This window comes from Megascapheus bottae, chromosome 4 (assembly GCF_031878675.1).
Source record: "Megascapheus bottae isolate mThoBot1 chromosome 4, mThoBot2.hap1, whole genome shotgun sequence".
NCBI lineage: Eukaryota > Metazoa > Chordata > Mammalia > Rodentia > Geomyidae > Megascapheus > Megascapheus bottae.
Window position 1 is genome coordinate 81,323,855 of NC_143512.1, and position 14,479 is coordinate 81,338,333.

Consider the following 14,479-nt stretch of genomic DNA (forward strand, 5'->3'; position numbering starts at 1 on the left):
TTCCCCTCCACTGTCGGCGTGTGACACTGAGCTCTCAGGACCATGACCATTTAATTCATTTGCTCAATTACAAGTTAAGAGAAAGAACTTTTGTAATGTACTGGATGTCTGCTGCTTTGGGATAACGACTGGCTAAAGTGATGAACTTTATATAATGATGCGTTGCTATGGTGACGGGCTGCCCAGGTTGGGGAAGAGGGCTTTTCATCATTACTACGCTGAGAACGCTTGCAGTGGGAGCAGATGCAAATACAAAAGGTTTTCTCTTCCTCTGAGCAACTGGGTCGATCAGAAAAACAGTAAAAATGCTTCTCAAATACAGTGGCATGGAATCAAATTGAGTTCAATGTACAATTGGAAATAAAATATTTTAGTTTCCCGAGTCAGTAGTCTAATTGTCCACAGTGAATCTCCAGCCCTGTCACAGATGAACTTTGTCAGTGTGACCACTTGTCCTGTCACAGGTTTAATTTCTGCCCTCTTGACTGATAGTCGTTCTATAAAATATAGTAAAAGTTGGAGAAGTAGCAAAAATGGATCATCAGAAGTAGCAGAATGGGTCCTTATATTGGATTTTCCTGAGCGAATAACCTTTCATTTGTAGATATGAATGTTTGGGGTTTTTTTTGTAACAAGTACATAGTTTTGTGTGTACAAAATAAATTACACCTCTGCTCTGTTAGTTTGAATTGCACCTCTGAGAAAACTTATTTACCCTGCATTTCAGAAGTGTGCTGGCAAGCTCTTCTTAAGACTTTCTCCAAGTCTTTCTTTTCGTTGTTCAAGGTTCACAAGGGAATCAGGGTTGAAACCATTATCCCTCAAGACAAAGTGACTTTTCTGTAAGTACTGCTTCGGCATCAGTTTTGTCATTGTTAAGATTTAGTAGATTGCAGAAGTCTGTCTCAACACAAACGAGTACAAAATACCAAACGCCATGAGCCATTAGGGTACCCTGGATTGTTCTGTCCACCCCACATGGCTTCTCCCTCCTCTCTCCATCACTCTTCCTCACTCATCCTCTTCCTTCTTTTCTCCCTGCAAGAGATTTGCTATCATGAATCTGTGAAATTCTGGTTACTAAAGTAAAGGAATTCTCCAGTAAGAAATTCAGTATAACCAGAGACCTTTTCTCTGGTATCTTAAAACTCCATCTTTTTTCTTTATTTTATTGCTTTATTATTGTTGTTATACATGCTCTTTCTAGGCTCTAATTATTCTCATGGCTCTGGGAGCCAGAAGCCTAAGGTCACCGGGTTTGATTCGCTCGAAGGCCTTTCTCTATCTTCTGAATGTCTTTCCAAGGCCTCCCCATGACCCCTGTCTCAGTCTCTGCACATCTGTTTTCTCGTCTATTTTTTATAGAAGGACCCCAGGCATACTGTATGGGCCTTACCCTGTTCTTCCTCAATTCTCATTTTAAATATCCAATACCTCAAAACAGTCACAGAGTGCTACAACTTTGAAGTATGAATTTTGTAGGAGTTCCTCACAGCCATTTACTTTATTAAGTGTCCTACTTGCCTACCAAGTGAGAAATTGTTACTTCCAGAATTTGTTTGAATAGACCATTATTATGCTATCGAAAAACAGGGTCTTGTTGAAAACACAGAATCTACTCTAGCCACTTGAATATTGAAAATAAGAAAACATAAGCCAAAAATAGAGTTCATTGGAACCACTAGTCATTGTCTTATAGGTATTTGAAGTTATAAAACAGAGAAATGATATTTCAAGATCTCATTTGTAGAGTAGAATTAACTCATCTTAAAATATCTTCTAAAAAATGAAACAGAAATGGAAGGTATTGTTTTATGAGTTAATTGTCTTGTTGGCTTCACAATCTCATGGTGATGGAAGCACTGAAACTGATTGGTAAGTCAGATTTTCCTTGGGTCCTGACACTACTTCTACATCAGTCGTTCAGTTATTGGACTCTGCAGTAAGATAAGCCAATATCAACAGAGCATAGGAAAGTTTTATCAGGTCTTCTCCCTGAAACACATCACACTGTAACACAGGACACTGTGCGGGCTCACCTCATCACTAATCATCCCTCACTTGCTGAGATGATCCAGTCGGAGCCAGAGCAAACAAAAATATAGGAAACATTTTGGGTGCGGATAGCTCACACCTAAAATCCTAGCCATTCAGAAGGCTGAACATGTCAAACGCGTCTAAGAGACTTGTATCTCCAGTTGATCAGCAAAAAGCCTGAAGAAGATATGTAGTTTATATGATAGAGCACCAACTTTGAGTGAAAACGGTGAGAGAAGCTACAAAACTTGAATCCCTTCATTCAAATTAAAATTCCCAGAATCGGGATGCTCAGTTAAGTTTAAATCCTGAAAAGGACATTTTAGTATGAACATGTTATTAACAGTTATGTGGAATTAAAATTTAAAGAGTATTGCATTTTAAATCTGTCAGCCTCTGACACAAACAAGTTTGTTGTTCAGCACAAATGATATAAACATATTCTTTGCCATAATATGCAATGATGCCTTCGTGCAATAACAGTGATTCCTGGGTTTCAAATCACAATTGTACTATACACAATCAGTGTTAGAGGCCATATATAAAGGAACCATAAGGAGAAATAATCCGTATATATAGTTTTCGATTCAAAAAATAAACTACAAATATATGATCCTCAAATTTGTGTCACCCAATTATTAATTGAGATTGCCACAAAAATACAAATATCCTGAATTATTTTGCTAGACTTGCGATCATTCTTTCTGCCCTGCAGTTAGTTCCATTTCTGTGGCTTCACATGATATTCTCCTGTGCCAACAGAGTGTGTGTGTGTGTGTGTGTGTGTGTGTGTGTGTGTGTGTGTGTGTGTGTGTTGCAATTTACAGCGAAATGACAATTTTCCTTTCTATACCAACCTCTAGATGAGTCCGATTTGATGTACTTCTGGCTTCTATTTCCCTGGGAATGGCTTTGATTAGAATATTGAATCTGAGATGTGTAGAAGGTGTGCATGGCTTTATTTTCTATAGCAGATTTTTAGTGTCAATATTATATCAGACAAAACCAATTATAATGATTTTCTCCATTCACATTTACTTTGTATTGAAAGCCATCCATTTTAGAGAAATCACATTTCACTCGCGCGTTAATGGACACCATTCTCTCTGAAGATAATAAGGGGGAAAGTATCAGTGAAAACTCTACCAAATCAGGTATGATAGTGAAATCGTCAATCCAAACCAACTTCTCATCTTCCTCTCTTTATCCCTTTCCCCCCTCCCTACTTCTTCCATTCTTTCCTCTTTTCTCATCCCTTCCTCTTTCCCTCCCTCCCTCCCTCCTTCATTGGAGCACTTTTCACTCAGCATGTGTTTCTGAGGCATTAGGTGTTTGCTGGCCACAGTAACACATAGATCCAGAGGAAATAGGAAAATGACCCTTACACCTGTGGAGCTTATGGCTTGTGGTCAATCAAGTGTAGAAATTACTAAACAAATCAATGAGAATAAACCTGTGAAGACTTCCTTGTTTTGTCGTCTTCTGGCTGGGCTCTGTCTGTCTGCACTAGAAGTGGTGGCATTGTCATTTGTCACATCAGGCAGAAGACCACATGAACAGACCATGGCAGTCTTGCCTCTTGGTGCTCAATGTACTTCCAAGACAAGGCTAGTGGCACCTATCTGAGAGGTTGAAGTTGATTGAGAGGGGTTGGGTCCATTGTAGCCCATGGGGAATTTGTGCCTGCCTGTGACATCATGCAGAATGCTGGAGTGGGGGAGTGGCCTCATCAAGCATGTGTTCAATCGTGACTATAGTTTAAGTGAGCAGAGTAGGGCACAGGTTCTTAAGAAACCCAGAAAAGAAAGGTATCATAAACTCTAGTTAATGGAGGTGAGGGAAGTGGGTGGATGGATGAGAGCAGATGACCCAAGACGAACACTGCAGTTAATGGCACTGCCATCCCTACCTCAGGACCACAGGAGAGAAGGCAGGCTAGAGGTGACATGGAAAGTTGTTCTCTAACCCACTCTCATGCAAGGCTCAGCTTCAAGAACAAGGGCAATTCTCAGCAGTGAGCTAGCACTTGTCCTTATCCTGAGTGTCACCACAGGAGAAGAGGACTGTGATAGAGAGTGTGTGAGAGGAGAACAAGGAGGAGGCACAGCAGGAGGAGGAAAGCCTGGGGGCATGTAAGGGTCGTGGTGTGCTGACCTTGAGGCTGAAGGACATTAGAAGGGACTCATCATGTGACCAGATGTCCTGGGATGAGCTAGACACAGCAGAGCTCTGAGTGATAGACCAGTACAGGAACCCAAGCTAAGTATCTTTCTCTGACCCTCTAAGTCCTCCAGTTTTGATGGCAGCCATTAGCTGGAAAATCAGGTACAGGATGTGGAGGTGGTTTATGGTAAAAGTTTTTAGTCAATCATGGCTAACTTGACACATTTTTTTATTCTTTATTTAAAAAGTGATGCACAGTGAGATTGCAGTTACATAAGTAAAGTCATATGTACATTGGTTGTTTTTTATTTTATTTTATTTTCAGGGTGATGTCCACAGGGGGTTATAGTTACATATGTAAGGAAATGAATACATTTCTTCTCAAACACTGTTACCTCTCCCATGCTTTTCTCCCACTTTCCCTCCCCCCACTCCTCCCACTTTGTAGAGTTCATTTCCAACATATTATCTTATGTGTATCACTATTACATTGGTTTACCCTTAAACACTGTTACACCATCCCTCATTTTTCCCACTTACCCTTCCCTGCTCCCCTCCCCCTCAAGTTTAAAGTTTATTTCCAACGTAGTATCAAGTGAGCATCATTATTGAATTAGTTCTTGGTCCTGCTATTTCTGTGATTACCTTTCCCTTCCACAGAAAGAATAATCTTATATACAAGAGAAAGTGTACAGAAAACTAAAACAGAAAAAAGAAAAAGAAAGAAATACATACAGGGCTTAATAAGAACCTCTTGTTTATAATTCTTGGAATGTATGCTGATATGCTTCATTATATATGGTCCTATACATTTAGCAATTGGGTTATTGAGATACCCTATCAAGAATATCATAGACATATTCTAGCTCTTACAAATGAGGGAAATCATGCAGCCTACTTTTCTTTGGCTATGGCTTACTTCACTTCATATAATTTTTCCAGGTCTTTCCATTTCCTTATAAATGGGACAATGCAATTCTTTTTGAGGGCAGCATAGAATTCTACTATGTATATACACTACATCTTGATCCATTCATCCATATCTTAGCTAAGGTAAATAATGTTGCAGTGAACATGCTTGTGCTGGTAGCTTTAGTATGGCCTTCTTTGTGGTCATTTAGGTAAATGCCCAGGAGTGGGATTGCTGGATCATAAGGGAGTTCTATATTTAGTCCCCTTTTTAAAAATGTTGGTTCTGGGACTTGAATTCTGGGCCTGGATGCTGTCACTGAGCTCTTCAGCTCAAGGCTAGCAACCTACCCCTTGAACCACAGCACCACTTCCGGTTTTCTGGTGTTTAATTGGAGATAAGACTCTCATGGACTTTAGTGTCTGGGCTGGCTTTGAACTGTGATCCTTAGATCTCAGCCTCCTGAGTAGCTAGGATTATAGGTGTGAGCCTCCAAGCCCAGCTATATCTAGTCTTTTGAGGAATTTCCATACTGTTTTCTAAAGTGGCTGAGCAAGTTTGCCCTCCCCTCACCAGCTACAATAGTAGCCTTCCCTTTTAGCCACATCCCTGCCATTCTAACAGAAGTGAGGTGGAATCTCAAAGTTGTTTGATTTGCATTTCTTTTATGTCCAGAGATAGTGAACATTTCTAAATGTATCCATTGGCCATTCTTATTTCATCTTCAGATAAGTCTCTCTTTAAGTCTTTAGCCCACTTGTTAATGGAGTGGTTGTTTCTTTGGGGATTTGTTTATTTTTGGGGGGGGGTTAATTTTTTGAGCTGTATGTATATTTTAGATATGAGGCTCTAACATGTTGTATGGCTCATGAAGATCTCCCAGTCTGTGGGCTTTCTATTTATCTTGATGTCTATGTGCTTTGTCATATAGAAGCTCTGCAGTTTAATGCAGTCCCTTTTATCCAAACTTTCTTTGATTTGTTGAAGACACATTTTTTAAAAGCTTTCATAAAAATCAATTCTTTCTTGTACTTTGGTTAAGAACTTAAAATGCATCCAATATTGATATTTGGGTGATTACTATTTTGGGGTGGTTTTTCAGAGACAAAGTAAGTCATAAACATGCAAAGGTCATTTAAGTCATTGAGGCAGGAAAGTCGTGCTTTTCATGCTGAGCTTCCCTAGGGAGAAAGCTGCATCACAAGCCCCCATGGTGATTGGCTGACTGTCCCCAATGCTCGGCTTCCCACCTGCCCAGCAATTGCTGTACTGAAGATCCTGTTTGGAAAATGTCTGGCCTAGACAATACCACATTGAGTGAAGTAAGCCAGGCTCAGGGACCTCGGGCAGGTCTAAATTCTCTTTGTGTGTGAGAGTTATGCATGAAATAAAAGTATATTTGAAATATACACACAAGCCCATGCATATATACATGGTCAAACAGAGAAAAGAATGGTTTCCCTAGGAGTGAATCCCGTGATGTGATCACCCGGGCTATTAACAATTTAAAAAAATGAAAACCTGGAAAGCGAAACCATGTCTTGACCGAGGCCGTTAGGGGCTCAAAGGAGGGAGAGGAATACTGTCAGGAGAAATGGTGGGGGAATATGAGAATACGGTTGTAATCCCTGTGAAAACAGAACTAGAAACTTGAAGGGGTGAATGGAATGGAAGAGATAAGGAGGTGAGAATGACAGAAAGGGCGAGTCTGATCATTTATGTATTGTACACATAAATGGAATGTTAAATTGACGTTCCTTTATACAGTTACTGGAAGGAAACCAGAATAAAAATAGACCAAAAAATTCCTGTTTCACCCCAGGGGTCTCCCACTTAAGCCCCAGCAGACAGCCCGGGCCTCAGATCCTAACTCTGGGCTGGACTATTAGGCTTGCTGTAACAGGGATGATCCCAAGGCTGTGAGCCCCCCCCACGCCCACCCCGTCTCTGCTCAGGAGAAGCTGACCTCTCCCTCTGCCATGTGTCCTGCAGACCTCTTCACAGAGTCTCCTGGCTGGGATATCTGTGCTGCCCTCCCCCATTTATCCCCCCCCCCCTTACCGTACTACAAGGGCAGAATCACTGTGGTTAACTTTTCCCAGATTGCAAAGGAGGATCAACAAGTCAAAAGTTATGTTACAGAATAAGACATCACATTTCTTATTCTTTTTTGTTTAGGCCCTGTGAATTTGAAATGTCAACCAGTGTTGTATAATCTTCCCTATGTACAATGTGTTTTATATATGCTTGACCTGGTATTTTTCAAAAAGAAAGTATGTCATTAGCTACTTTAATATAAACCAATTGTTAGAAATAATATTATGCCATTCCTAGTCAGTAAACGTTCACTGGAGATGTTTTACATGTTTTAAGTAAATTCACACCAATTACTTAAAGCTTTATTTTAAGTAAATACAGGACAACTCTTGTATGCAACATTAGCAATGCATATTCTCTTTAATCATAAATACCCCGAGTCTCTAAGAATGTTTAGAGACTTTTAAAAAATGTATTTTCTGTCCAGAGTTTTTGAGTTTGATTCATTAGAGTTCCTTCATACAAACAGTTCTTGATTTTGCTTCCTGCTTTAGGATAACTTCATAACCACATTTAACATTCACAAAAAAATGAAATGTGATGATTTGAAACTCAGGAGCATGGTGGGTTGTGTTGTGTTGTGCTGTGAATTCATGGTGACTCCAGGTACGTGGTGATGAGTTTAGAAAGTACTTGTTCTGCATGTCTGTGCATATCACACCACGGGCTGCCAGGAAGAGTCACTCATGCATCAAGCATGAGTTCCTGCATGCAACTGCTGGTTGTACTGCACCCTTCCTAACTAGCTGAGAAGACCCTGCCCCTCCTGGACCATTTGTGAAGTCTGAATGATTCACCCTCAACTGTCTCCTTTCCTCGCGCACAGTACACAGCCAAGTTCACATATAAGTGCACCCCACTTGTAACTGTAAGGTACTGACCTCATTTCCTTACCCTCTGCATTTGTTGCCTTCACAGACTATGGAACCATTAAAAAAGTACGGGCACCCCTGAATCAGAGCATGGGCAGCTGTGTGCTGGAGGAAATTGAGCTCTTCCCGGAGCAGAGGAGGGGACCCATCAGGAGCCTGCAGGTCCTTCACAGTCAGAGTGTCCTGTTTGTGGGACTGCAGGAGCACGTGGTCAAGATTCCCCTGAAACGATGCCAGTTTTACCGCACACGCAGGTACACTGACAAGTACCCAGGGGGTACCTGGGGGGTGGGTGGCGTGTAAGACAACACAAGAACCAGGAAGGCCTTGCAAATCCCCTGCCATCCAGGGGTGCCGGGGCAGGGGGGTTATATATTATGTATTTCTTGCATCCCAGAATCTTCTGTGATGAGATTCACCCCGTGATTCTCTTCCCGGGAGAAGCCACATTAGTAACATCAGGCAGCAGTTGTGTGAGGGACAATGAATTATTCAGGGCATTATACCACTATTTGGTGTCCTAGGTTTAATTTATTACTCTGGCTGAAGTTTATATTTTATGGCAACACATCTCACAGAGACAATGTTATATAAAGTGTGCATCTTCCTACCTCAAAGCTCTTGTTTCAATGAGTCCCTTTGGAGGGCCAGTGCAGTGACTCCTCTTTCTAGAGCACCCACTGGCTATGGTCTTGGTCACCACACTCTGGAAGCTACAGCATCATGCAGGCAGCCTGCAGGCGGGACCACTGCTTGTCCTGTCATTCCTCTGGATGTCTGCTGGTCACCACCACAGTGTCTTTGGGGTTTGATGGGAAACACGTGGGCCATGGAAAGGGGCTGGGCGCACCCAAACATGTTTTATGTTGTGATGTTAGAAATTGCATTGTACTCTGGTCCCTGAGTTAAGTTCTCCCTGGTGGCAAAGATACTCTGAGTGGTACTTCAGAATCAATGCTCTCCACAATCTCTCCCTCCAAGCAGGACAGGCATTCAGTTCCGAGGCAGAAATGGCCTCTTTTTGCTGTGTTACTCACACATACCCATCATACACAGGGTCATCCTTTGTCTAAATGTGATGCGTGAAGCCAGTGTCCATCTGTGTAAAAATGATTCTTAGAATGAACGGTTGAGCTGTCCAGGAGTGTAGCCTAGCGGAAGAATGCTCCTCTAGCATTCACGAAGTCCTGGGTTCATTTTCTCAGTATCACATACACAGAAAAAGCCGGCAGTGGTGCTGTGGCTCAAGTGGTCGAGTGCTAGCCTTGAGCAAAAGCATCCAAGGACAGTGCCCAGGCCCTGAGTTCAAGCACCAGGACTAGCAATAATAATAATAATAATAATAATAATAATAATAATAATAATAATGATCAGTTGAACTTTCAACATCTTATTCATCTGTTTCATTTTCTTAAATAGCTCTTTTTAAATGTCAGTTTCTCAGTGGTATCTATTAAAACTTTATAGACAGTAACAATATTTACGTTTTTGCAAATCCTATTTTCCATGAGCTGACCGTAAGCAGCAGGTCACCCCATTGTCCGCAGGCGGTATCGGGTCAGACGTCAGTGCTCTCCCCATGGTTATGCAACCCTGCCACATGAGATGGGCCAGAGCTGGTCTTCCTGCCCCAGAAGCCCATGTTGGCTTTTCATTGTCTCTGTGGCTGTGATAAAAGTCTAAGAAGAATCTCTTCTGCCCAGTGATCCTGGCTCATGGCAGGGGGTTGCCGCCTCTGGGATGAATTTGCAGGAGAACTTTTACTCTCCGTATATCTCTTGCTAAGAGTGTCTGGCCACATCTATTCATATAGTGAATAAAGTGAATTTATGTTTCTAACTTTGGGTAGCCTACTTCTGAATCAGTGTTCAACAGTGGCCACCCCTGCTCATCGGCTCAGGGAGAGGGCCCGCCATATCAACCAGTGTTCTTTCAAGGGGAAAATAAGTAGAGAAGCACAGAGAGGGGCAGCCCCGCAGACACTAACTTTAGTTCTCACTGGCATACACTCTTAACCTGTGATTGCTGGAAGGGCAAACTGCACAGAGCTCACCACATTCCCATTTCAGTGCTTCAGGAAGTGAATAGTGGTCATGACAGTCCTGTGTGGTGATGGGCTCGTTTATCTCCAGGCAGGCTTCCAGGCAGAGTAACATCCCTAGCTCCACCTGTAAGTAGAACAAGACTTGGAGCAGTGATGAGAGGCCCCCGGACACTTTCAAGTTATTTTAAGAACTTTGTACCAATTGGAAGACTGGCACAGCATACTTCCTCTGCAGAAGGAAAAGAAGTGATTCAGGCCTCCCTGGTACAAAGTCCTGGTTATAAGAACTCATCTCTGTCCTGGTGCATGACTAGAATGAATGGCAAGACTGTGGGTCAGGAAAGCTGACAAGAGTTGACAAGCAAGGAATCGGTGCTTCTAGATTTTGATAGTGCTCAATGTTACAGGCAGCTAAGTAGGAGCAGAAAAGTTGCCAGCACAGAAAGGCATTGGAGTCATAAGGTGCCACTTCACAGTACTGTGGAGAGCCAAGTCTTGTGCTCCCCCAGAAGCGATTCTAGACACAACTGAGCAGTGTGGGAGCCTGAGGATAGATCCGGGGGCACAACAGCCCATGAGACCCATCCACCTCACCACCAGAAAGTCAGAAATGGAGCTATGGCTCCACTAGCCTTAAGCTCAGTGCCCAGGCCATGATTTCAAGCCCCAGTACACACATTACATGCACATTCACACACACACACACACACACACACACACACACACACACACACACACACACACACACACGGAACACGGGAGGGTACACTAGATGTAGCTCAGTGGTTATGGTCTCCTGACTCCTTCATTACCTCGTTATCATGAATGACTTCCTGTGAGATGTATGCCAATTTGTGACAATATGTGTTTAATATAATTTATTTTGAAATGATCTAGGTTTAATTTGTATCCTAAAATTTTGTAGCTATAAAGGTTTTCTACATTTTATACACACACACACACATACATTACATATCATATACTTTTCCCTAGATATTCACTACAGCTTAGGAGATAAGGTAATCCTATCAGATTATAGAAATTACATTTTATAGATAAGGAATCCACAGAAGCTGAGTTACACGTGCTGTATAAACGGTGTTGGCTTAGTCTCTATGCATATTACAGGAACGAGAGACTCAAGAGCTGAGCTTAGTCTGTGTCTACAGATTCTTCTTGGTCTGCATCAAGACCACCTCAGCAAATAAATGCTTGTTGAATTAACAAATAGATACTTTGCATCTCATGCTCTGGTAAGTGGAAGAGAAAAATGATATCTTTGTTAGAAGAAGGAGGAGGAGGGGGGAAGAAGAGGAGGAGAAGGGTGAGCATATATGTGTGTGTATGTGTGTATGAACTAATTTGAGAGAAGGAAGAGGAGGAGGAGGAGAAGGAAGATCATATATATTCATTACACACACACACCCACACACACACACACACACACACGCATATGAACTAATTTGAGAGAAGGGAGAGGTTGGAGGCTAGACGAGTCATGGTCCATGTGTAAAATGGGTGAATTATGGCCTGGAACACTGGAATGAGACATGGAACCATTTAGCAGAAGACTGGTTTGTTGGTGTGAGCTGACATCATGTCCCACTTTGTCTGTAATAGCATCATTTAGTTAGAGTAATTAGCACCTCCTTAAGAAAATTGGCATTGGAATTAGATGACTGCAGGACATTGTTGCTTTAAAGGGAAAAGCTTTCAAAGGTGCAGTGAATAGGCTGACACCTTTACTAATCAAATATCTTTAAAAAAAAACAAATAAACAACAACAAAAAAACAGCCTCAGCCCAATGGAAGAAATATACATTGAGCAGAGGGAAATGGCACGAAAGTCTCATGATCCACAGCACAACGATTTCATCCTTTCTGTTACTAATCATACAAGCATCCAGCAGAACTTTTGGACATGGACTAAATTCACAAAGTATTCTCCTTTCAAAATGGATTTCTTATTTTCCAAATGCACATGTCTCCAATTTTTATCTGCCTTGGGTTTTATTTAGTCTCTTAAAGACTCGATTCATTTGTTAGATATTTATTGAATTTAATACAGGTCAGGCACCGAGCCAGGCCTTGAGTACATGATGACAGACAACACATCCTTGACTCTGCTCTTTCAGGTTCAATGTCTAATGAGAAAACACATGAATATGCATTGTGAAACTGAACCAGAGTCTTAGAGTTACTTTACATTTCATTCCAAAATGGATTCGCTTTCATTATTAACATCTGATCTTGAACCTACTCAGACCTGAGGTTTCTATCTAGTAACTACTTAAACCATACCTAAATCTAAACTATTTATTTATTCATTCATTCATTCATTCATTCATTTATAGGCAAGTCCTGGAACTTAAATTTATGGTCTAGGCCCCAACATGGGCACTGTTCCTGGGCATTTTTGCTCAAGACTACAGTTCTGCCACTTGAATCACAGTTTTTTTTGTTGTTGTTTTTATGGTATGTAATTGGAGGTAAGAGTCTCAAAGACTTTTCTGCTCAGTCTAGCTTTGAACCACAATCTTCATATCTCAGTCCCATGAGTAGTTCGCATTTCAGGCACAAGCCATCAGGGCCTGGCTCAATTTCTAATAATAAGGGGAGTAATATGAGGTTACACTGAAGGGGCTTATTCACTCAGTGGGTTAATCTAGGGTCATTTAATGATTGTAAAGAGTCTTTATGATGACACAATGGCAACGTGAGCAGGCAAGGCAGACTTACGTGTACACCGCATAAACAGATGCACGCATCTACAGCTACCACTGTGGTCGTAATGCTAGTAGAAACTAAGTTAGCCATCTGGAGACTTGGTGAATTGTTGGAATGCTTATTCAAGATTCAGGGCTCAGTCCCCAGTACCAGAAAAAAAAAGAAAGGAAGGAATTGATACTGATGTTGGAAATGTCTTCTGTACATATTTGGGATATGCTTTGAAGTGGGCAGTATTTATAAAGAAACTGAAATCTAATTTTTTAACCATATTAGAGTTAGAACTAAATATTCAAGACCTTGTGTTTGCCAGGCAGACATTGTGCCACCAGGGGCATTCTGCCAGCCCCTTTTTGTGTTGATTATGTTCAAAGCAGAGTTTTAATTTATGCCCAGGCAGCCTGTTATGCAATCCTGTTTGTGCTTCTTTCTCATGTGGCTGAGGTGACAGGCACTAAGCCATTATGCCTTTCCTTTGGCCTTAGATAATATATGTGTGCCACTGTGCCCAGCTTTTGATCAAGACGGAGTATTACAAACTCATTTTCCCCTGGGCTGGCCTCAAACTGCAGTCTCCGATCCCCATCTCCCAAATAGGGAAGATGAAAATCAAGTCATAGAGCTTGAAGTCCAGCCAGCCTCCGTGTCTTTAGTCCTTCAAGCTCTATGACTTGGCCCACCTGATCTCACCTTCTCATGCTGGTAGCTGCAAAAATGTGCACACTAAAACACACTATGTGTTGAGTGTGTTTGTCCCATTGGTTGTTTAAATGTGACCCACCATGCATAACCTAACTCTAGACCCACCCATTTTGCCTTGGTTTCCCTAACATATAAGCTCCTTCCCAACTGGTGGTTGATAGTTAGACATGTACTTAATGCTTGAATGTTCCTCACTGAATAGCTTGTTCGTAGATCTCAGCAATAATTGGTTTGCCATAATATACCTGCATATTAAGCACCTAGAAAATAGGTTATTCATAAAGGTGTGCTAAGTGAGTAATTGAAATACCTATAAAATCCCATATTTGATGAAAACCTTTGGTTAATATGTAAATATCCATATTATTACAAATAAAATAATACAAAAACAATGTGACAGGAATATTTAGATAATCGAATATGTATGGGTATCATACTTAGCAGTAAAAGACTCCAACTTTCCAGACACAGTGGAAATTTTAATAGGTATCTCTTTTATTCTATTATTCAGGCTAATGAACTTCATAACTTCATACAGATTTTAAGATATCCACAGAGAACATATATATATGTATATACACATATATGTATATTAATATTATAAAATATTACTCTAGGATTACTCTACAGATCTCTGGAAATTAAATCACAGTCACTATCTAATTAATAATGGGAAGCAGGTCTAAGTGAACATTTCTGAAAAAAAATGATATATGAATGACAGATGACAAAAAACTCAATGTCACTAACTACCAATAATCCCAATAATCAGTGAAGTGCAAATCAAAGCCACAATGAAATACAATCTCACCAGTAAGATTGGATATTATAAAAAAAGACTGAAAATAATGAACTATACATTGAGAATAACTAGAAAACACCATTTTGACAGATTTTCCACCTTAGATAAATGAATGTTAGAGAGCA

At 41.0% G+C, this 14,479-nt stretch overlaps 1 protein-coding gene across 4 annotated transcripts in view; it reads left to right on the top strand.

Moving 5' to 3' along the window:
* The window catches only part of Sema5a (semaphorin 5A), a 377,405-nt gene that overhangs the window by 296,331 nt on the left and 66,595 nt on the right, over positions 1 to 14,479 (top strand). For all 4 annotated transcript variants that reach the window (XM_090332136.1, XM_090332139.1, XM_090332137.1 and 1 more), the window contains one exon: positions 8,126 to 8,333. In XM_090332136.1, coding sequence (XP_090188262.1) covers positions 8,126 to 8,333 — 208 coding nt within the window. The remainder of the gene's footprint in view (positions 1 to 8,125; positions 8,334 to 14,479) is intronic.